We start from the raw sequence: 24,761 nt of genomic DNA, 5'->3' as shown, positions 1-24,761 counted from the left end.
ACATCTGGAGGACCACAGGTTCACCACTCCCATATTGTACCAACAATATTCAGGTGGCTCTTGCACGGGATAGTTCAAACTGGCTCACTTGTTGGAGAACTTCTTTACATATGGTTCCCTGTTCCAAGTAGCTACTGCGCCATTATGGTATATATCCATTAGTTTATCCCAAGAGATGCTCAAGATGCTGCTGCCCCATTTTGGAACCTTCCAGCAATGAGACCAAGTGTATCTATCTCCCTGGGGAAGGGGCCACCACTGAGAAAGCCCTGTCCCGGATACCTCCAGCAAGATGGCTCTTTGTTGGAGGGCTAGAGAACAGGGCCTCAGAAACTACTCTTAATGGCTAGGCCGGCTTACATAGCAGAACAGAGCTTCGTGTGTGTGTGTGCGCGCGCGCATGCGCAATCATACAAAGACTCAAACTCCAAGGCTGCTTTTTCCAGAGGAAGCTCCTAAGTGAGAGTATGAAAGAGGAAGTGTCCCATTTATGAGTCTGCCTTTTAGAGGCAAGCAGAGACCTACCAGTCTCAGATCTGAACTAGATGTATTTAATGGACATAATGACATACACATTACCATACGCAGGCCAGAGTTGTCCACCCAGTTCTTTATACGTTCTACAGTATGCTAGATTTTATTTTATTTTGAATCCAAAGACTTTCTAGTTTCAGCTCATGCACAACACATACATTTTTACCCAGGTTAAAATTAATTGCCATCATAAAAAAAATTAAAGCACAGGAAACATGTTTTGTTTTCAAAACAGTTTATTGACAGGGGAGGGGAGGAACAGGCACTCCAAAATTACAGAGAAAGTGCTCTAGTGGGGAGCTAGATCTTCAAAGAACTTAAATGTGTGCGATAAATTCCACTGATTAGAACTTGACACAGTGGACCATTTTAGGGCTAGATCACTAGTAAAACTGTGCTCTGCAGTTTTCTACAACTATAGGAAAAATGACGGCAAACTCTAATGACAAAACAATGATCTGACTCACTGACTTCCAACTGTCGGTCAATCACTCCAGAAACTCTTAGCATGGTCATGAAAACCACTACAGGTATCTATTATGACTAAATTACTACAGTGGCCCCTTCTCCTAAAGGCACTATCTATAAATTAAAAAATAAAATAAACATAACACAACATAGAATTAAGGTAACTCTTAAAAATAATAAATTGCTTGTATGGGCTTCTATTTTTGTTTCAACATACATTCATGCTTTAATTGTACAACCTCAAAATAATATTAAAATCACCGTTTTTGGCATCACAACCAATAGAATGAGACATGCAGAGAAGACACAGTTGTTGTTTTTTTGTAAAAAAACAAACCCTCAGTGCATCATTTGTCATAATGAAGCAGTTCTTAATGTTCTGTAATTATTACATTCGTAGTACAAGGCAAAACACACCCCGGATACATTTTCCTTCAGCGCTATTTATCTGCTTTCCCATAGCTTTTCCAAGATCTTTGGATAGTAAAATCTACGCTTGTGGTATATGAAATTAAATTGCAATGCAATCCGTTTAATAGTCTTCATAGTACAGCATGGCAAAAAAAGATAAGGATCTGGATTTATTGTTCAATTTCAAGGCTATCCATCTTTAAATCGGGTGGTTTGAAGCTGATCACTTCTTCATATGTAAGTTCTTGAATGAGAGAGAAAAAGCAACATGAATATGAAATATTAGTAATTTAGATATGCATCAGGGCATTGAAGGCAGAAGGAACACACATATTCAAGGAAATGTCTGTGGCTGTTCGCTTTCTCAACACACACACACACATACAAGTTTAATATACCAAGAACCTGAACCTCAGATTTGCTGTGCCAATAACTATATACTGAAGGATAGGCTGTGCTGACTGCTGTACTGTAACAAACCATGGGTATAAAACCCTTAAAAACACATTTTTCTCTAGCACTGAGGATGAATGACCCAACTCTGCAGGAAAACAATCAGCTCCAGTAGACAGATTTCTGCATGTCTTGCCAATGACCGTTTAAATACATTTTCCCACCTGTGTAAGGATCCAAACTCCTAATGAACTGAAGTCTCGCTTTTAAAAAAAATAAAAAATTGGAATGCACAGTCCATATCAGGAACACACAGTGTCATCTGACTAGTTTGCCCCGGATACAAAAGAACACAATTTCCCCACATTAACATGGACATATCAACAACATAAACTTTCCTTAAATTTGAATGAAAGTACCTACCTGTCTGGCTATTTGGTTTGAATGATCTCATGGATGCAAAACTTTAACGTTCTGCCTGCACACAGACTGACACTGATTAAATTAAAATAGAACAGCCGAGCGTAGAAAAATGGTCTCTCTCACACTCAGACATGGTGGAGGTGATAGAGATGGGATGTAGTGTTAAAAGAACAACAACTGGTTTCTGGGTCAAAATCAAGGTAGTTGCAGTAGTGTTTAAAGTCCTAAATAATGTAGCCCCACCCCACAAAACTGAGCAACCATCTCCTTTCCCCCCTCACCCACTTAAGTGTTAAGATCAGCAGATTTTATGTTAGTGACATTACTATACATACACATTAAATTAAAAGCCCACTCAGCTCTTCTGAAAGAACTGGATAAGGCAGCCCTAGGGGGAAATCTTAGGATCTGGATGCTGATGAGAACTAATACTAACATAGTTTGAAACCCTTTTAATTTCAAAACATTGCTTCCACAACTTTAAGGTGGTTTATGGTGGAAAACAGTACAAAACCTCTAAAACATGGAGCGAAAGCTTTTATGAAACTAAGGCATTTTAAAAATCGAAACTTAAGAGAGATAGAATCAAAATGTGTTATGGTTAATGATGGTTGGCCACATCACAGCAACAATCTCTGGGAAAACAACGTATCTTTCTAAAATCGAAAGCCCAGTGTATGTAAGGATTTCACTTCTGCTTTTCTTTCTGAGTTTTGCTAGAAGGCATTTCACTGAAACATTCCTTATATAATACCCGTCTTTGGGCGAAGTGCATGCGAATGATAATAAAACCAGCTTGCCTCAACATTTCAAGTGATAGGGGGGGAAAATACAAGTGTGTCCTCTGCCTCTTTAAACCAAGGGTTGTCTATTATTTAAAGAAAGGGAGGTTACTGCATTTTACAGAAATAAATGTTGATAGCCAGTGGGGGGGGGGGATTTTTATGTAACAAAGAACGTTTTTCTCACTGTGTGAATACACATTCCCACCCTCCACCCCCACCCAGTGAATGGTAATTTGTTACAAGGTTTTGGGAATGAGGTTATTTTGTAAGGTCTAGCACAGGCTTCCTCAACTTCTGCCCTCCAGATGTTTTTGGCCTGCAACTCCCATGATCCCTAGCTAGAAGGACCAGTGGTCAGGGATGATGGGAATTGTAGTCTCCAAACATCTGGAGGTCCCCGAGGTTGAGGAAGTCTGGTCTAGCAGAAAGTGGACTCCCTAGCTATACAACTGGGCAGGCTATCTTATCCCAGATTGGTGGATAAGGATCACCATCACCAACAAGTTGTGGAAAATATGCCACAAAAATCTCTCAGCTAAAGTATTTCCATAGCACACATGTGTGCATTGACTTAAAATTCTTTTAATTGGGCCACAGGGTACATTGAGAGATTTGTTATGCACACTTACTTGGGAGCAAGCAGTATTGAACTCAGTGGGACTCACTTCCAAATAAACATGCATAAGTTCAGGCTGCTAAATGAAAGGGTGCAAGTGTTTAAACTCAACCAAGTAAGAAGAAAGTGTCTGAATACAGTGGTAACAAGCAGAAAGTCGACGTTCAGATCCCTGCACCTAAGTAGAGTGCAGGTGGAATTGTCTCTTGACAACAGTCAAAAGAGGAAAAATCAAATTGGAATGTGTGTGTATCAGTGTTTCCCAAACTTGGGTCACCAACTGTTTTTGGACTACAACTCCCATCATCCCTAGCTGGTAAGACCAGTGGTCAAGGATGATGGGAACTGTAGTCCAAAAGCAGCTGGAGACCCAAGTTTGGGAAACACTGGGGGAGTTGAAGGTGATGCCCTATGTGTTGAGCACGCAACACAATAAAAGAACACAGGCTAGAACCCGAACATAAGGTGGAAGTTCATGGAAAGAAATTTTACTGCATCCCTTGAAAATGCTCTCTGGGGATAGGGTGTGGAAGACTCATCAGAAAGGAACAAAGGTGGAACAGGAACCTTCTGTGAACTTCAATGTTGTATTAGGGCTCATGTCAAATTTCAGACAATAAATCCTGCCCTCCTTTTTCCGACTCGCCATCCCACATTGTTGAGGGGTTCTTTCAACCCTTCAGAGAGGCTTCTGAATGCTGTTAACATGGGATCCAAGCCATAGGATATTTTGCACAAAGCGAGTTGTGTGTTTATGTAATTTTCAGGTGCCCGTCTTCATTCACTTCTTAAACCTGAAACAATATCCCTTGCTAGCAAAAAAAAAAAAAAAAAAAAAAGAGTTGCCCCTGGCATTATTTAAAACTTCAAGGTGCCAATGAAAGCCTTACTCTGTTTAAATAATGTCACAGGCAACATGTTTTGCTAGCAAGGGATATTCTTTGTCACTTTAGCCTTGAGCAGAAATGAGACTATATATCTTAAGATGCTGTTAACATCCAGCGGCTGAGGTTAAAGCAAACATCTGAATTAATGCTAGCAAGAAGCTACAGGTCCCATAGTTCACAATGTACATGCCAGGGCTAGTTCCTATCGAACGGTTGCAAGTTCTGAACAAATGGCTTTTCCACTTTAGATTTCAAAATAAAGCTTAACCAAAATAAACAAAAAAATAGAAATCCCCTCAAGTCACTGATAATTGAGCAAAACCAGGCAAAGAGATTTCATTTCCTCACGCAGTCCTAAAAATGGAATCAAAGAGTTCTGTAGAAACTGTCTAAAAACCCAATTTTCTTTGGTCTTCTAGAATTTGGGGTGGGGGTTGCTCTGCATGTCAACTGCAGAACGACAGACTTCTTTACCTTTCCATTCATCTATAATCCGTTCTTTATTCTCTATTGATTCATCATACACTTCTGCCTCAGGTTCATCATCAGGATCGTGGTATTGTACAAAGTAAGGATGCGCAAGGGCTTCTGATGCTGTTATTCTTTTATCGCTATCCAGTATAAGCATTTTCTCAAGAAGATCTACAGCTAGGATTAAAAGAAAATAAAATCCAAAATTCACTTTACCACCATCATCAGGAAAACTGAAATATCTTGAGTAAAACGCTGCATGCCTTCCACAACCTAATCTCAAGGTTGCAAAATATTTATTTTTAAAAAATTAACCAAAGGAAAAAATAGCATTATAAATAAATATGTTTATTTGGTACCACTTTGTACAATGCATTTCGTATCTGGGAATCAATTCCCAGGCACAAAATGCAAACAGTCAGGCATGAAATTACAGATGAACCATGATGAAAAGAAAATAACAGATCCCTGTTTGTGTATATTTTAAAGAAAGAAAATAACGATATATTTACAGAGGCATGCTAGATAATTGATGCTTAGCTGAGTTAAGTTTCTACATACAAAACGTATAAAACATCATTTAATTACCAGCACGTTCACAGTTTATTAATTACTAATTAATAACTAGCATGATCACAGCCAATATTAAGTGCTGTCTAGTGGAAAGCACCTTATTTGCTGCAGTAATCTCAGCTGTCTTGTGACATCTGGTTGCCATTAGCTTAGCAATTCTGAATGCTACAGGGTTTGAGAGAGCCTTGAACCAGATTGCTATGTGCTAAGGGTAAACAGGGAGACCTTAGACTTTGAATTAAGAGATCCATGAGTAACCTTGGGCAACGTTTCGGTTGAAAAGCAGGAAGTCAGACCGACAGCTTATGCAATACACAATCTCATCCCCAAACCAAGGCTGCATTCAAGCCCTGCACGATCAATTCTGCTCCCTTCGCAACTGCTGATCTGTGCAAGTGCTGTAAAGGCAAGGAAGGGTGTTGGGCAAGAGGTGGAGATCCTCAAGGAGGGGGTGGGATATATAGCACAACTTACTACTATAGTAAGTACACACACGTTCACCATCCAGGGCTTTTGTGCTGGTGTATGCTGAAAAAGAGAGGAGTTAGGGACGGAGGTGGTGGTGGGGATATTTGCTAACCCAGACCACTCTACAGGCAAACAAATAACAAGAAATACTGAACCACAGACTGATGATATATACAGTGGTACCTCTGGTTAAGTACTTAATTCGTTCTGGAGGTCCGTACTTAACCTGAAACTGTTCTTAACCTGAAGCACCACTTTAGCTAATGGGGCCTCCTGCTGCTGCCGCCGCGTCGCCAGAGCACGATTTCTGTTCTCAACCTGAAGCAAAGTTCTTAACCTGAAGCACTATTTCTGGGTTAGCGGAGGATGTAACCTGAAGCGTATGTAAGCTGAGGTACCACTGTATACTGCCATTCTGGTAACAAGCAGAAGGATGCTGTATTTTTCGCTCCATAAGGCGCGCCTGACCATAAGGCGCACCTACTCTCCCCCCCGCTGCTCCCAGAGCTTGTCGGGGCTGGCAAGGGATGCCCGGGTCCCCCCCCCGCAGCCCCAGGGACCACACATTCACTCCATAAGATGCACAGACATTTCCCCTTAGATTTTAAGAGGGGAAAAGTGTGTCTTATGGAGCGAAAAGTACGGTAAGTGTCAGATAACCAGGATCTACATAGTAGTTGCTTACAAGCATTTTTAGGTAGTTACATGCAGTTAAGTCTCTGGACAACTACAGAAGGGCTGTGATGTTGTGTTAAAAAGGCAGGCATTGAACGGAAAATTCATTTTTTAAAAAAGAATTATTCAGTGCCTCGTGCAGTACTTCTGTTGCTAGTCCTAGTACAGCCATAACTCATGTTGCATCCCCTTCAGGTTGCGTTTTTTCAGGTTGCGGACTGCCGAAACCTGGAAGTACTGGTATGGGTTACTTCTGGGTTTCGGCAGTCGTGCATGTGCAGAAGCGCTGAATTGCAACCCGCACGTGCGAAAGCTGTGGGTTGAGAACGTGCATCCCGCATGGATCACGTTCGCAACCCGAGTGTCCACTGTAGGGACACGGTCCAAGGGTCCTTCATGAAGAACCTTCCAGAAGCAGGTGAGGCAAGAGTCAAAAGGGGACAGATCAGTGGAGGCAAGTATTACCTTTGTACAGCAGGCTACATTTCAGCCATGCAAAACTCAGGTGTTACCATTCTGGTAAGCAAAAGGTATTTTCACATTCTAGCCAGGCAAAAGCTCTCAAGAAGGATGCAGGGCAGAGCTTAGAAGAGACACGGTGGCTAGTTAAGAGACAGCCTCTTGGGTTGAGGTTCTCCACCCTTATACAAGACTGAAGACATTTGAAAAATTGACAACACCATACATTTTCTACCTGAGCAGACTGTACCTGTGCAAAACAAGGATAGTAAATAATAAAACCTCCAAGTTCATACCTAATGGGTTGGCTCCACGAAATACTGCTTTCAGATCCTGTTGAGGCATGTGCGGTAGAGATTCTATGTACTTTCTGGCCTGCAATAAAGGAAGGTGGATGCATGTATTTAGGAATTTTGGTTAAAAATATATATATATTCACCCTTGGAGAATCAATACACACAACTCCTTTGGTGTCTAGGCATAAAAAAATAATGGCATTTCAACACAACCAGCCATCCCTGAATATTTCCAAGGCTTATAGATATCAATCTATAAGATAAGAGAGTTAGTAAAATTGCAACTCGAAGATGAGAGGCAAACCAATTTTTTTGGTTAGCTCTCTTCATCCGTCTCACCTCTGCTAAACATGTAAATCAGATGCTATTGAAACCCTGTGACAGAAGAATTAAGTGGAAGGATGGTTGATATTAGGGGGTAACTGGTAGAGTGTTGCTGAGAAATGATAAGTGTGGAAGTGTATCTGGGTGTGTGTGGGGAGGGGAATGAGATGAGAGAGATAATGAAAGTATATGTCGAAGTATCAGACCCCTGTTATGAAACTTAAGCTAGTGAGTTAGGAAATTAGAACTCTGCCTTGTTCTGAATGTTACCTTAATTACATATACCTTATATAAATGTACTTGAGTAAAAATATAAAGGGATAGTCCTAATGCACTCTATAAGACAGCAGGTGGAGACGGCAGGTATTTTGAGTGAAGTCTGGACTCAGCAGTGTACCTGAGGGACTGCCCTGAGTGACCCTCAAGGAATATAAAAAACCACCTTATTAAATACATGACTGCAGAATCTCCACAGGTCTATAGAGGTGAACTAGAAAAGCAGCGATCAGCAAAGAGGTGTCATATCCTCTATTCCCAGTGGCAACCATATGAATCACGCAGTCATCATCGCTTTAACAGGCATCAGAAATGTCAAAATGTACTGTCACAGCAATAAAAAGGGCAGAAGTGACATTCTTGCTCATACACACTTTGAAACCTAAACTGTATTTTTTGACCAATTATATTCATTATTGTCTATTCCATGTATTCATGCTCACTTCCGTTTTTCATATGAAAAATCATTCAGGTCAGACATGCTTCATCGTCCCACACCCATGCCACTCTCATGTGCTGAAAATTACAGCCTCCCGAAGCTGCTTTTCATTAAAAGCAAATAACTACATTCGTTAGGTGCATTTGAAAAGCGAGTTTGCCTTTTAATAGGACTTTGGGATTTACTACACAGCAAATGTTTGATGCGGGTGGCACTGTGGTCTAAACCACAGAGAATAGGGCTTGCCGATCAGAAGGTCGGTGGTTTGAATCCCCGCGATGGAGTGAGCTCCCGTTGCTCGGTCCCTGCTCCTGCCCACCTAGCAGTTCGAAAGCACGTCAAAGTGCAAGTAGATAAATAGGTACTGCTCTGGCAGGAAGGTAAACGATGTTTCCGTGCGCTGCTCTGGTTTGCCAGAAGTGGCTTAGTCATGCTGGCCACATGACCCGGAAAAACTGTCTGCGGACAAACGCCAGCTCCCTCAGCTAGTAAAGCGAGATGAGCGCTGCGACCCCAGAGTTGTCCGCGACTAGACTTAACGGTCGGGGATCCCTTTACCTTAAGTGTTTGACTAACTTACTTGCAAGTTTCCACAAGCACCCTTCTTCAGAACCTAGAACACTTATAGCTGGCATTCTGGGAACATCACCAGAAACACCTCAGGAAATGGTCAGAGAATGCTATGATTGGGGAAGGATATGGCCAAGCAACCAAGAGCAGCTCTGAGTACAACAGAGAAACAGGAGGAACAGAAAACCTAAAGTAATAACTCTTGTAATTCCCTATTGAGGTATAGGGAATTCTGGGCAGCTCCCAACAGAACATTAAAAACATGATAAAAGATCAAATATTAAAAGGTTCTCTAAAAAGGGCTGTTTAGAGATGTCTTCTAAAAGCCAGATATTTGTGTATTTCCTGGACATCTGATGGAAGGGTGTTCCACAGGGTGGGCGCCACTACCGAGAAGGTCCTCTGCCTCGTTCCCTGTAACCTCACTTCTTGCAGTGAGGGAACCACCAGAAGGCCCTCAGAGCTAGACCTCAGTGTCTGGGCAGAACGATGGGGGTGGAGACACTCCTTCAGGTATACTGAGCCGAGGCCGTTTAGGGTTTTAAAGTTCAGTGCCAAAACTTTGAATTGTGCTTGGAAACGTACTGGGAGCCAAAGAAGGTCTTTCAGGACCGGTGGTATATGGTCTCGGCGGCTACTCCCAGTCACCAGTCTAGCTGCCACATTCTGGATTAGTTGTAGTTTCCGGGTCACCGTCAAAGGTAGCCCCACATAGATTGCATTGCAGTGGTCCAAGGGGACATAACTAGAGCATGCACCACTCTGGCGAGACAGTCTGTGGGCAGGTAGGGTCTCAGCCCGTGTACCAAATGGAGCTGGTAGACAGCCGCCCTGGACACAGAATTGACCTGCGCCTCCATGGACAGCTGTGAGTCCAAAATGACTCCCAGGCTGCGCACCTGGTCCTTCAGGGGCACAGTTACCCCATTCAGGACCAGGGAGTTCCCCACACTCGCCCGCCCCCTTTCCCCCCAAAACTGTACTTCTGTCTTGTCAGGATTCAACCTGAAGACAGGTAGTTCTTTATCAAGAATTAATGTGGTACATTTGAGTTAAAAACATGCAAGCAGACAACAATACTCTAATGTTATTCGCTTGGGCATTTTTCTAAGTACCTGCAAGTTTTAATTTCTCTCCTTAACGTTTTTTATGCTTTTTATAATAAAGCCACTATCACGGCAATCTAATTAACAGCCATACTTTTCATTGCTTGCCATCATTATTTGTTCACAAAATGGGTAGATAATGAATCCCTCAACTGCCCCCTTTAATCTCACTACTATTATAATCTTTCAATTATCCATTTAATCTCACCCAACATGTTTAATGGCATTTAAGTGTGTAATTTGCAAAACAGGCATTTATTCCAAAAATGCTACCGGCAAGTCTTTAACTAAACACAGAGACATATTTGACTTAGACTGTTCTCGTGTGTCCTCTTGTAATTCTGCTGAATATTTTAAAGAGGCCATTTCTAGTTGCTGTGTATTAAATAGATTCAACTTTGTAGATGCATGCAGTGGGATGAGAATCATCCAAAAGTATCGTTTGAGCAATCACCCAGGGAGCAGTAGTGGGGGAAGGAGAGTGAATTCAACCCCCACCCCTGCTGTGTTCTGTGTCAAAACAGAGTACCGTATTTTTTGCTCTATAAAACTCACTTTTCCCCTCCTAAAAAGTAAGGAGAAATGTGTGTGAGTCTTATGGAGCGAATGCCGGCTGCGCAGCTATCCCAGAAGCCAGAACAGCAAGAGGGATTGCTGCTTTCACTGCGCAGTGATCCCTCTTGCTGTTCTGGCTTCTGAGATTCAGAATATTTTTATTATTATTTTCCTCCTCCAAAAACTAGGTGCGTCTTGTGGTCTGGTGCGTCTTATAGAGCGAAAAATGCGGTATATTAAATAGCACACATTCCCCAGGATTCACACTAAAAACACATAGAACAGACAGTGATAAACCATTACTTAGTGGCTTGGTTTGCATGTCACATTAAGTCAAACCTTGGTTACAACTGGAAGGCACTAAATGATGAATCCAGGTTTCAGCCATAGTTTAGCTGAATGCATGGTGTCAACAGCAAAAATGCCTGAGACAATGCGACCATGATCTCTTGTGGGAGCCTGCATGTGGTTGCACTAACTAAACCATGGTTTGGCTTAGTGTGACATTGCAAACCAGTGTCTTCTACAGTTGTGGCATAAATTACTAAAATAATCTACAGCTAAAAAATTCAGTCTTACTCAAATTGGACTTCATCAGGACTGTGTGCTTCTTTCCCACTACAGGTGTTAAATTAACACAGCATAGCAAGAAAGTATTATCTCCGGTGACTGCATTTTTCAATGGTTTACACTGTATGAAATCTGCCTACTGAATGCAATGTCATGGGTTCAAGTCCACAAAATCTTATGCCATGATAATATTTTTAGTTCTTAAAAATATGCTTTTCTCCCTGTTTTTTTTGCCCCTAATCTAGGTACCCCCCTGGAATAAGCAACCATGTATACATTCTAACCTTGCTTAGAAAATGGCATCTATATTATGTGTTTGCTATGGCTTCCCCATTTACTTGTCTTTCATAGGTTGCTTAGATTACATTGCTGTGGTTCTCCTTTTCTTCACAAACCCACAATAAAAGGTAAAGGAGACCCCTGACCATTAGGTCCAGTCGTGACCGACTCTGGGGTTGCGGCGCTCATCTTGCTTTATTGGCTAAGGGAGCCGGCGTTTGTTTGCAGACAGCTTCTGGGTCATGTGACCAGCATGACTAAGCCGCTTCTGGCGAACCAGAGCAGCACACGGAAACGCCGTTTACCTTCTCACCGGAGCGGTACCTATTTATCTACTTGCACTTTGACGTGCTTTCGAACTGCTAGGTTGGCAGGAGCAGGGACCAAGCAGCGGGAGCTCACCCCGTCGCGGGGATTTGAACCGCCGACCTTCTTATTGGCAAGTCCTAGGCTCTGTGGTTTAACCCACATCGCCACCCGCGTCCCAAACCCACAATAGGATTGTATTAAAAACACCTAGCATCTTTTAACATTCTAAAATTCACTGCTTACACATGATTAACTGCTTTAAAAAGCTTCGTAAATTGAAAACATTTTGTTCCTGAACAACTCAGGAAACCAACATGAGACAGCAAATAGATCTCAATGATTATTCCTGGTGAAACATTGCACTTACATGCTCTGATGAGATTTTCTTGAGAAGTTCAGAACTGGGTGTACCAACCACTTCCATTATTCGTTTCAGCTGGTCAATATCTGTACAAATTTAAGAAAGCTACAGGAAACGTGGGGAAATAGCAGATGAGCCACTTGCTTACATAAATTGCCAAACCTGTGTCCAACCTCTGCTTAATCTACTCCGTTATCTAACGGTGGAAGTTTAGAGAAGTAGACTTTCCTTATGCCATAAAGCTCTTTGCAGACACAGTGCAATCTTATTCTTCACCAGACAATGGCAACTGAAACAGAGTTATACAGTATATGTCTTTAAGTGCTCGGCTATATTAGCTGAATGATCCATTGGTCGTTTTAGGAAATGATAAGAGAGTTTAGTAGAAATCTCAGATTTGGTTGTTAGAGTGTGATCCGTCACCAAATACCGAACAAAGCTTGTCATTGTATGGGTATATCAACATATATCACAGCCTACCCATACAGTTGTACCTTGGCTCCCAAACACCCTGGAACTCGGGACGTTTTGACTCCCGAACGCTACAAAGCTGGAAGTGATTGTTCCAGTTTCTGAACATTCTTTGGAACCCAAATGTCTGACAGGGCTTTTGCAACTTCTGATTGGCTGCAGAAGCTTCCTGCAGCCTATCAGAAGCCAGGATTTGGTTTTCGAATGTTTTGGCAGTTGAACGGATTCCGTTCGACTTCCAAGGTACAACACTCTCTCTCTCTCTTTCTCTCTCTCTGTGTTATATATATTAGCAACTCTCTAGAACAGCGGTTCTCAACCTGTGGGTTCCCAGATGTTGTTGGACTACAACTCCCATCATCCCTGAGCTCTGACCTTGCTAGCTAGGGGTGATGGGAGTTGCACTTCAACAACATCTGGGGACTCACAGGTTGAGAAAGGCTGCTCTAGAAGAAAAAAGGAATCACCCAACTATCCATTCCGCCAAAGCTGAAAGCCTTCACACTTCTAAGCCTACAGAGCGTGGTTTATTATGACAGTAGTCCAAGCACTAGGAGTGTGCACAGTTCCTAGTGTTGGCTTTGAAAGGTAAAGCCCTTGTTTTCAGTGAGTACATACTGTCCCTTTCCTCTTCACAAATTAATAAGGAGAGCCCTTATCCACCCATGGTCTTTGGGACCAAAGCCATCATCTCTTGTATCACTCAGTCTCTAACAGTGCCATTAATAATTGCAGTGGGGAAGGTTTCCCCAGGGTCTTGTTGTCTGCAAATCCATCTCCTTATAAAGGTACCTGCCTGCCCAGTTCCTATGGTTACCTTGCTGGAAGTGATGCTTCCAACATGAGTCACCAAACAACGATGGACACAGGATGTAAGCCTATGGAATCTGTATTCAAAACTGAACTCGGCACCTGGGATGCATCACCCCACCCATGTTGGTTGGTACCAGTGTTGAAATTCCCAAACGGGTTGCTTTCAATATGCTCCAAAACAGGAAAAGAACAGATCGTCTTCTGATAGTCCTGGGTGCTGCTAAATGAGAGAGGGATAATAATTTATATATATATATAATTGTATTATTTCCCCCAGCCATTCTGGGCCGATACCCTGTGTTTTCCAAGGGAGCTATGAATCTTTTCAGCATGTCTGTTCTCCAGCCCAGCAACCACCGTCTTTTTCAAGCTGTTTTTGTATCTGGTTCATTATTTAAATGGAGCGTAGAAAAGCAAAGATTTTAGGCAGCCTACTGTGGCTTAAGGACACAACGTTTGTTACTCTTTATGACCATTATCGCGTCCAGCTGTGGAGGAAAAAAACCAGTCACTTTAATGATTACTAATATGTTTGTTGTACCATTTATTTTTTTTTGTTAAACGGCTAACGCTGCTTTGAAAGCATATCTGTGGCACCAGCAATGCGAGACCCAGAGTATATTTGCACTTGTAGGGAGAAGGATACAGTCGTTTCCAGGGAAAAGGGCCTTCCCTTTCAGAAGCTCCGCCATGATGCATCCAACAGACCAAATGTCAACTGCCAAAACACAAAACAACCAATCAGAAGGGGCTTTCTTGCCGGGTTGGGGAGATTCTGCATGACAAAGGTATTCCCATCCAAGCCCTTAAGGCAGTGTTTCCCAAACTTGGGTCTCCAGCTGTTTTTGGACTACAGTTCCCATCATCCCTGACCACTGGTCCTGTTAGCTAGGGATGATGGGAGTTGTGGTCCAAAAACAGCTAGAGACCTAAGTTTGGGAAGCAATGCCTTAAGGTACATATTTCACAGCACAACACAAGGAGATTCCCGCCCCCCCCTCCATCTTACCTGTTTGATTATAGTGCATCCAATTCAACATGATTTCCGGGGCTCTGTACCACCGTGTTGCTACATAACCTGTCATTTCATCATCCGTTTGCCGGGCTAAGCCAAAGTCTAAAATCTACAGAATAAGAATAAGAAGGAAATTCCCATTATTTTTATTATATAAATGGTCAAGCCTATCTTTATTCTGGCTCTCATGACTCATCTAAGCCAACAACAGAAACAGCTGGTCCATATTTAACCCACAGATATAACAATTAGAGATTTCCTGCTTTCTCTCTACTACCCAGACAGATTCTCCTGCAACCAACTTGAGGTGTATCATAGAAAACAGCGGGATCATTTGGAGGAAAAAAATAATTTGTGATGTTGCTAGATAATCATGCAACCCCGCCACTTCTTACTGGAAGCCAGAAGTGAGGAGGAACACCTAGGCTCTTTCTAGGCTGTTGACTCCTTTGGCTAGTTTCTCTTTCCTTCGCTGGTCAGAAGAGGCCTAAAGTCAGTATGAATCAACTACGAGGTCATCTAGAAAACTGAGCATTTATACTGACACACAGAGCTTGGCAGATCAGTGACAGTGGTGAAGGGGAATATTTGGTATATTTTGGGAGGGTGCTAGAGAGGCAGAAGCAAGTTCAGGATTCACACATCAGTCAATCAAAACTGCAGAGTCCATAGGGAAACGCCGGCCCCCCAGATGATTTGGAACTACAATTCCCATCATCCCTGACCACTGGTCCTGTTAGCTAGGGATGATGGGAGTTGTAGTCCCAAAACATCTGGAGGGCCGGAGTTTGCCTATGCCTGTCCTAACCGAAAGCATAAAGGAAGGTGTCCCTGGATTTAGGTATATAGGAAATTGCCTCATATCTGCTCAGACTATTGATCCATCTATCTCAGTCTAGTCTACTCTGATGGGAGCAGCTCTCTGGGTCTCCTTTACATAGACAGCATGTACTGTACTCAGTCACTGAGCTATGGTCCTTCCTGAGGGCAACCTTTTTCTCCCAGGGTGTGACAGCCAGTGACACAAAGCATGCACATAAAATCAGGCAGCACAAACCAGAAGGTGATGCTCTGTATCCATTATTTTGATTATACCGTATTTTTCGCCCTATAGGACGCACCTAGTTTTTTTGGGGGGGGAATAAAGAAAAAATATATATTTTTCCCCCCCCCCAGCCGTGGCTTCAGCGCGCCCCGCGCTCCGGGCAGCAGGCTGCTATCTGCAGCCTAGGGAGCCCTGCGGGAACTCCCGGGGGCTCCCCAGGCTTGCTGATAGCTTCCTGAAGCCTGGAGAGCGAGAGGGGTCGGTGTGAACCATAGGACGTACACAGATTTCACCTTCATTTTTGGAGGGGGAAAAGTGCACCCTATAGGGCGAAAAATACGGTAATTTCTCATAAACTGCTATTTCTCAGAGTAACCCAGTATTAGCGAGGTGTGCCGGTTTCTAACCATTATTAACTTTCAGGAGGAATCTGAAAACATTCCTGTTCACCCAGGCATTTGGTGGCTGAAGAATGCTGCTCCTGGCAGCCCCAAGATCACAGGGTGGAAGAATGTTTCTAACTGTAACTAGAGGCTTTTAATTGTAATTGCTTTTACAATGCTTTAGAATGCTTCCCTCCCCCTTCCTAAATTGTGTATCTGTTTGCCGCCCTGGGCTTGTTGGAGAGGAAGGGCAGGATATAAAATCAATGATCAATAAAATCTTTGTAAGATTTCTCTTTTCCTATTGTTTGTCTATTATATATAGCCACTCTGGGCGGCTTCCAACCAAATATTAAAATGCAATAGTCCTTCAGATATTAAAAGCTTCCCTAAACAGGGCTGCCTTCAAATGTATTCTAAAAGTCAGATAGTTGTTTATTTCCTTGACATCTGGTGGGAGGGCATTCTGCCACTACTGAGAAGGCCCTCTGCCTGGTTCCCTGTAACTTCGCTTCTCAGAGTGAGGGAACTGCCAGAAGGCCCTCGGCTCTGGACCTCAGTGTCCGGGCTGAATGATGGAGCTGCAGATGCTCCTTCGGGTATACTGGAGTGAGGCCGTTTAGGGCTTTAAAGATCATTACAAGGTCATTCATGGATTATTTCCTTTCTTTGACTGTGAAACGAGGACAAAAGTGCCACCAGGTAAAAACATCTGTTTTGTATGTCTTAGTTATAGATGCAGAGGCTTGAATCATTGTTTCTTTGACTTGGGATCTTTTGAGGATACTTGATCCAGAAAGCTAATCAGTAATGAATTCACTGTGCCAGGCTTAATTTTGCTTTTTATCTGCCTCATTAAAATATTCCATGAATATTAAGGGCATAATTCAAAAGACCTGTGACTTGAGCATGTCGTGACGTAGAGACCGACGTCTTTAAGACAATGGCTTGATGTAAAAAAAATTCATCCTAAATATCTTCCTGCCATACCGATTTACATTCACTGGAAAACTGTGTTGTCCAAGGTATAGGTATCAACCTAAACATTTTAATGCATTGCAGCAGCAAGATCAGATTGTAAGGCCCTCCCTCATATTATAGTATAGTCCCATCGAGCCTTATGCTCACGGAAGTTCATTAATTCTCTGGACAGCTGTTGCGGATCTGGGATGAAAATAAAAGCATTTTCTATTAATTCAAAGCTTCTTCTAATTTATTTATTTTTAAACACACAGTACAAAAATAACCATTACACAGAGAGATTGGGTCATACTTTCAAGAGCACTTGGATAATCCACAAAGTCAATTACCATTCAATTAGACTTCAACGTTCAGGAAGTGTACTCTGACTGAAAGGATTCGGGAACATCTAAATACTTTGAAAAGTGCATCCCATAAACCAACTGACGCCAATTCAAATGTTTTCAAGTAGGTTTCTGGCTGACGTCATGACTCATGATGGTTGAGCTCCGCTGGACTCTGGGCCAGTACAGCTGTTTGGGCAGAGGAAAGCCAGGATGTATGAGGTAAAATTCCTGGAAATGCACCCGAGGTGGTTCTGGGGAGTTCACTGCATCCCGCGGTGTCGCTTAAACCCATATCTGCCAGCTTGAAAGGCAGATCGGTATGTGCCTGCCACGGATAAACCTCCATCTCCAGCATGATTTGTGATCAGTTCCTCACTAATTTGGAATGTTGGCATTAATTATGAGGCACTCCTGAAATGGCATAAAGGGCTGCAATCCATCAGCTGCCGAAAGGACTGGGTTTGGATCTCTGAAGGTATTTGAGTGATTTTTAAGAAGTGTGGAAACCCTTACAACAGCTGAGAAAGAAGGGGGAGGGACAAGACACCGTCTGCTTTCATATGGTTTCCAAATGGTTTCTTTCTTTCTTGACCTCCCCTGCAAAATGAGTGAGCCATGTGTAGTCATAGCTATTTTCAAGTCACAGAATTCAATACGGTTACTCCCATTCATACGTTTCTAGAAAAAGGGGTGCTGGAACTCACAATGGAACTCTTGTTCAATGGCACCCACCTGAGAGGTGCCGGAACTGAGTTCCAGCGAGTTCCAGCTGAAAAAAAAGGCCTGGTTACGCCCATGTTTATAAACCGCCTGAGGCAGTGCTCATCTGCACAGGGTTGAGCAGCAGGCACAATCCATCCCATTCATCACAAGATGGCCTTATACATATTCTCTGTGCTCTAATTTTTGGTGGAAAAATTGGGCGTCAGAAGCAGAACATATGAGGACGGGGTTTTTTGGGGGGGTAGGCAACAGGCATATAAAGATATACAGAGCTTACCTCACAAATAAGAATAAGGGATACAGCAAAACAATTACTAATTAGGTAAAAATTGGTCTGCATCCCCAAAACAGACCAGCATGCTTTCATTCCCCCTCCCCATGAGCTAATAATTTATTTTTGAGATAAAATAAATTTGCATTTTACACACACACAAAATGAATAGCCAGCAAATGAAATGAAACTTGGGCCAAATGAGACTCAACTGGCTCATATGTTAGAAGACATCACCTTTTTTTATATCTCACTGATATCCCAAAGATTCACAAAAAGCGATTATTACCAAGTAAGGATGTGTTTGGTAGATGCTCCACAGTTAAGAGAACTTTCTTCCGAAGTCACTAAATCCAGAACTTTAATATTTGTATTTCTTTGGATATTTATATCCCGCCCTTCAACAAATCAGGATGAATTATTAAGAACAGCTTCTGAAAACAGTGTAGAAGGGGTTTTTTAAGATAGACTTTTGCTGGTGTTTCCTCTGGCTTTGTCAGGGGAGTTTTTGTATATTTCAGTTTAATAGGAAGGGGATTCCTCTATTGTTTTGATCATTTTGATTTTTCAGCAGTGGTCTGCAGGTTGCTTCATAATATAGATTCCATCCAGGATAAGGTCCCCATAGCAGGAGGGTATTTCAAGGATAGCATTCCTCTCCACATGCTCTGCACACAATTCTGGTGGCTGTGAGACCATTTCTCATGCTGCGTTGCAACAGTAGGTGGAGTAATAACTACTCAATGGACATTGTCAGCTGCTGCTTTGAACACTACATGAACAATTTTATGTTTGCATTTCTTCTTATCACTGATTGGGATAGAGCAAATTAAAAAATCTACAATGTATAAATAAATAGAAGATGTCTTCTCTCGCTTTACAGAACGAAAAGTAGGATATAAATATAATTAACCAGGATTTCTCAATGTAGGATGAGATGTTAACTTGAAAAAAATCAGAAATAGGAGCATCTAAAAAGGTAAAAGGTAAAGGAGCCCTGGACGGTTCAGTCCACTCAAAGGCAACTACGGGGATGCGGTGCTCATCTCGCTTTCAGGCCAAGGGAGCCGGCGTTTGTCCACAGACAGCTTTCCAGGCCATGTGGCCAGCATGACTAAGCGGCTTCTGGCACAACGGAACACTGCGATGGAAACTAGAGTGCACAGGAATGCTCTTTACCTTCCCGCCACAGCGGTACCTATTTATCTACTTGCACTGGTGTGCTTTTGAACTGCTAGGCTGGCAGCAGCTGGGATAGAGCAATGGGAGCTCACCAGCTCACCCCGTTGTGCAGATTCGAACCGCCAACCTTCTGATCGGCAAGCCCTAGAAGCTCAGTGGTTTAGACCACAGCGCCACCTGCAGCCCTAATAGGGCAACACCAGTACAAACAATAAGGTCTTATAAACTGTCAAGTTAGACTCAGAGATGGTCGCACTCTGTTGGTGTGTTCATTACTATGTAACAGTTTAGCCTGTAATCCTAAATTCAAATTATCTGGGAGTAAACCCCATTGAACAGGACTTATTTCAGAGGAGAATAAAGACTGCACTGTTAGTTAATACACATCTTCCTTTTTAAAATCCTAGTTCCAAACTGCAAGTAGTTGCTTGATATCTGCAGCACCTACTATTTCACCTAGTTATCCAGGGCCTGAAATGGATGCAACACTTCTTTTGAGCAGTTACTGTAGAAATACTGCCCTAAAGAAAGGACCAAAATTTCTATAGTTGCTCATGTATTCAGAGAGCTTTCTGATCAGTTTTAAATTGGTCAGGTTTACAATTTAGTTTTTTACCAGAACAACCATTAATAACAGATGCTGGCATGACAACAGGCACCACTCTTGTGTTAGTCTTGGTTCAAAACGTACCGAAATAATCAAAATAGCATGAATCCTACCCTTAATTCACAGTCTTCATTGACAGCTAGGTTACTAGGCTTCAGGTCCTGCATCAGAACAAAAAAGTTAAGAGCATTAAAACAGGGCTAAAACAAATGAGGTGAAAACAGTCTTGCAACTATATCAGAGCAACAAGCCAAACCAATGATGTGCTCACAGTGCATTATATCCCCAGTGCAACGTACCCGGTGAATGATTCCAGCCGAATGAATATACTGTTAAATAAAAAGAAAATAGGTGAGGTCAGACAAGAAAGTCAAACGCAAGTGATCAATGATAGCTATTAGCTGTCATCCACTCAGACAGGTGTTTTTATTCTACAGTACAAAGAGATAAAGGTTAGCCTGTATTCCCACCTATGTGGCAAATGTTCAGTGATGTACGTAAGGAGCAAGCCCACCAATAAGAAAGGCTGCTTTGCAATTCAATCTGTAATTTTTGTGAGTTTAAAGGCCCTTCCAGACACACTGTTTGTAACATAGTTTGCCTCTGACACCAGGACTCCTTCACTATCATTTCTCCTGTCGCTAAAGCAGCAAAACTTAAACATATGTGCCAATTATAGAGGAACTTACAAATCCCATTAATCCACGAATTATGATTTCAGCACTGCTGACATCTGTGTGGCACATTGAGCTTGCAGTGTTTAACCAATATTTTGGTTAACTGAACAGGTTGATCAAATCAATTAACTAGGGGTTAAAATGTTGTTTTAAGCACAAGCAGGTATGGGGAAACCTATGAGTGCTTACCCAATACATAATAAGAACATACAAGTAACATGAGCAGCAGGCATTATCTTAAGAGATGTTTCATCCTGTGTTACAGCTCAAGTATGTTTTTTTTACCCTCCCTCCATAGGTTTTACCTTAAGCCCTCGAAGTAACTGATATATAAGAAACTGTATATGGTCGTCTGTCAGTTTCTGGCACTTCACAATGTTATTCAGGTCAGCACCCATTAAATTTGTGACAAGATACCTGTAAATACAAAGCATTCAGATGACATCCAAGTCTTTTCCCCCCCCCGATATCGTGGTGAGGCACTGAAAGCAGTGCTTCCAGACACTAGTAAAAATGGGTCTTTCATGCATTTTATATGGTCACAAGATTGAGGAATGGGAAAAATATGAAGACTCGGTTGTCACAAACTGTGGCTAAGGGAAACTGAACTCAGCGTAGGGTTTCTGGAATTGCAGGAGCGCACCCAGCGCTTCCTTCCTCTGACTCTTCCCACGGGAGGAAGCAAACTTTGGCTCCTACCACAGTACAGTAGCATGGGGGAACATACTTCCCCAAAATAAACAAATAAATTTAAATAAATAAACAAGCACTAGATAACGTACAGACAAGAGATCAATATCCTATGTTTATTCATTTAAAGCAGTTACGCTCCATGCTTTAGAGAAGGAGGCTCCTACCTAGAGCATCTTACAAAGATCAATAGTCCCTGCCCCCTGCCCTCAGGCTTACAATCTAAAAGGTAAAGGTAAAGGTAAAGGTACCCCTGCCCGTACGGGCCAGTCTTGCCAGACTCTGGGGTTGTGCGCCCATCTCACTCAAGAGGCCAGGGGCCAGCGCTGTCCGAAGACACTTCCGGGTCACGTGGCCAGCGTGACATCGCTGCTCTGGCGAGCCAGAGCTGCACACGGAAACGCCGTTTACCTTCCCGCTAGAAAGCGGTCCCTATTTATCTACTTGCACCCGGGGGTGCTTTTGAACTGCTAGGTTGGCAGGCGCTGGGACCGAACGACGGGAGCGCACCCCGCCGCGGGGATTCGAACCGCCGACCTTTCGATCGGCAAGCCCTAGGCGCTGAGGCTTTTACCCACAGCACCACCCGCGTCCCTTACAATCTAAAAGACACAACACAAAAAGAAAAAGACTGGGAGGGAGCTCAGGCACCAGTTTTTAGTCACCATTGTTATGACACAGTAAATAGTTCTGTCTCTACGGAGTATGGGAAGCCTGTTGCCCTGAAGATGGTGTTGAAAAACAACTGCCATCATCCCTGGCAACTGGCCACGCTGAATGGACGGGTGGGACTTGAGGTCCCAAGATCCAAAGGTTCCCCATTCTTGTCCCATACAAAGCACACACACACACACACACACACACCACACACTGCAGGTACTTGCTGTACATTTTAAACAGCACCTTCTCCAGCCCTGGTTCAGATGAAGTGAACAACAGCGGCATCTGAGCGGCTGTGTTGTTCACCTGACCTCCCACAGGCCAAGTTCCTGAAGCATCATGGAATGTGGAGAGGTGAGGTGATGGTGAGGTTGGTGCTGTGTAAATGCCTTAGCATCCCAACTACACTGCGCTGACCTTGCTGCTACCTCGCCCTTCCCCTTTCCATCCCATATACAGTCATACCTCAGGTTAAATATGCTGCAGCTTGAGCGTTTTCAGGTTACGCTCCACAGCAACCTGGAAGTAACGGAACACGTTACTTCTGGGTTTTGCTGCTCGCGCAGACACTCAAAATGATGTCACGTGCATGCGCAGAAGTGCCGAATCGCGACCCGCGCACACGCAGGTTGCGTTCTACTCAGGATGTGAATGGGGCTCTGGAACGGATCCTGTTTGCATCCAGAGGTACCACTGTATAGTCATACCTCCACTTACATAGCCCTCTGGATATGTAAACTTCGGGATATGAATGCAGCAAACCCAGAAGTATTTTTCTGGGTTTCGCCGTGCGCGCATGCACAGAACCTCTTGTTGCAAATTCCTTGGGATGCGGCCGGACCTCCGGAACAGATCCTGTTCGCAACTGGAGGTACCACTGTACTGAAACAATCCGGCTGCGGGAAGCAACGCAGCCCCACAACGCCAACACTGCCTGCTACTGCTTTCAGGGCCTACAGAGGTCAGCAGAAGACAGGTGAGCACATGCTTTCTATAGAAATAAACAAGACTTAGGCATGCATAACTCGGGCTGGGCCTTTATCTTAGCAGCTTGCCAACAAGTTTAGGTCAAATTTTACTTACACTTCATTAAAATTTTCTATTGATGCCGCAGGTGTGAAAACATCTAGTAATCCTATAACCTGAAATAGAAGAAGAGGGGTTTTTATTTTATCTGACGAAATGCATGAGGCACAGCTATCTCTACTTACCAGTTTCGAATCTAAAACGAAGGATAATGGCATCCCAGCACGGAATAAGGTATGCCAAAACCTAATAAAGTCAGTTGTGTCTAACCGATGAACATTTTAATAAAACTAAATGATTAGATGAATTACAAGCTCATTATTCGCAATTTGCACAGCCTGTTCCACTCACGTTTTCGTGTTTCATGTGCTTCAGTAATCTAAGCTCCCGGTAGGTTCTTCTGGCGTGAATAAGGGACTGGAAAGGTCTCGAAAGCTTCTTGACTGCCACCTTCTGCCTTGTTTTGGTATCATATGCTGAACTGAAACAAATCCAAAAGCAAAAGAAAAGGAATTTTACTATATTTTATTTCATAAAATTTATACATCACTTGTAAACAAACAAATAAACACTCAAAGCGGTTTGCAAAAGAGAGTAAAATCAAGAAAAAAGTAACAACTCTACTTTAAAACATTCAAAAGATTAAAGTTACCTCAATTTTCTAAGCACTGGCTTGTCTAAAAAGGAATGTTTTTAGCGGGTGCCAAAAAGAGTAGAGTTAAGGCGTCTGCTTGAGCTCAATAGGCAAGGAGTTCCAAAGTGCAGGTGCTGCCACACTAAACAATCAGGTTCCTACAAATGCCAAATAGGTATGATGTGGCACCTGAGGTAATGCCAATTCCACCAATCAAAGTGGTTGAGTGGGCATATGTAGAGTAAAGTGACATCGGTGGAGCTGTGGTCCAAACCACTGAGCCTTTTGGGCTTGCCAATTGGAAGGTCGGCAGTTCAAATCTCCACTACGGGGTGAGCTCCCATTGCTCTGTGCCAGCTCCTGCCAACCTAGCAGTTTGAAAGCACACCAGTGTGAGTAGATAAATAGGTACTGCTGCGGCGGGAAGGTAAATGGCATTTCTATGTGCTCTGTCATGGTGTTCCATTGTGCTAGAAGCAGTTTAGTCCTGCTGGCCGCATGACCCAGAAAGCTGTCTGTGGACAAACGCTGGCTCCCTCAGCCTGAAAGTGAGATGAGCACCACAACCCCGTAGTCGCCTGTGACTGGACTTAACCATCCAGGGATCCTTTCCCTTTTTTTTTTTAATTGCTGGTAAACTGGCCCCAAGTTGTTAAAGGCTTTATATACTAATAGTAACACCTTGAACACGGCCTGGTAGCAAGTTTTGCATACTTTAGTCCAGTGCTTTTTTCCCTTAAAAATGTTTAGGGGTACTCTCAAGAAAATCACCATTTTATAGTTCAAATTGGGGGAAATAAATACAGTAAATGGACAAAAGTACAAAGATTCACAAAATGTTTAGGGGTATGCGTACCCCTGCGTCCTCCCCCAGAAAAAATATGAGCTGCTTTAGTCTATATCCAAGCCAATTTTATTTATTTCTTTTTGAACTTAACTGTTATTATAATCCTTCATTCCTTTCATATAGGAAAAAAAAACAAATTTCAAATATTATTCAGGGTTCCCC

General features: G+C 42.8%; 1 protein-coding gene and 2 long non-coding RNA genes across 3 annotated transcripts in view; 1 reads left to right on the top strand and 2 right to left on the bottom strand.

Moving 5' to 3' along the window:
* Window positions 1-752: 752 nt before the first annotated feature.
* Window positions 753-24,761, bottom strand: part of MAPK11 (mitogen-activated protein kinase 11) — a 52,069-nt gene continuing 28,060 nt past the window's right edge. Inside the window, exons 2-12 of the mRNA XM_081927873.1 lie at window positions 23,470-23,599; window positions 23,176-23,234; window positions 21,048-21,159; window positions 20,365-20,394; window positions 20,179-20,226; window positions 14,542-14,656; window positions 14,179-14,250; window positions 12,255-12,334; window positions 7,460-7,538; window positions 4,992-5,165; window positions 753-1,657 (exon numbers count right to left, since the gene is read on the bottom strand). Of these exons, the coding sequence (XP_081783999.1) occupies window positions 1,584-1,657; window positions 4,992-5,165; window positions 7,460-7,538; window positions 12,255-12,334; window positions 14,179-14,250; window positions 14,542-14,656; window positions 20,179-20,226; window positions 20,365-20,394; window positions 21,048-21,159; window positions 23,176-23,234; window positions 23,470-23,599 (973 nt within the window). The 3' untranslated portion in view covers window positions 753-1,583. The remainder of the gene's footprint in view (window positions 1,658-4,991; window positions 5,166-7,459; window positions 7,539-12,254; window positions 12,335-14,178; window positions 14,251-14,541; window positions 14,657-20,178; window positions 20,227-20,364; window positions 20,395-21,047; window positions 21,160-23,175; window positions 23,235-23,469; window positions 23,600-24,761) is intronic.
* LOC309379077 lies at window positions 2,078-4,985 on the bottom strand. The gene is made up of 2 exons (XR_014172350.1): window positions 4,166-4,985; window positions 2,078-4,129 (listed from the first exon to the last, which is right to left on the bottom strand). It is a non-coding gene; the product is annotated as an uncharacterized lncRNA (long non-coding RNA).
* On the top strand, window positions 12,363-13,397 carry LOC309379080. Its single transcript, XR_014172353.1, has 2 exons — window positions 12,363-13,030; window positions 13,119-13,397. It is a non-coding gene; the product is annotated as an uncharacterized lncRNA (long non-coding RNA).

This window comes from Podarcis melisellensis (genome assembly GCF_964234715.1).
Source record: "Podarcis melisellensis genome assembly, chromosome: 10".
Taxonomy (NCBI): Eukaryota; Metazoa; Chordata; class Lepidosauria; order Squamata; family Lacertidae; genus Podarcis; species Podarcis melisellensis.
This window is presented reverse-complemented; position numbering and strand designations above follow the sequence as displayed.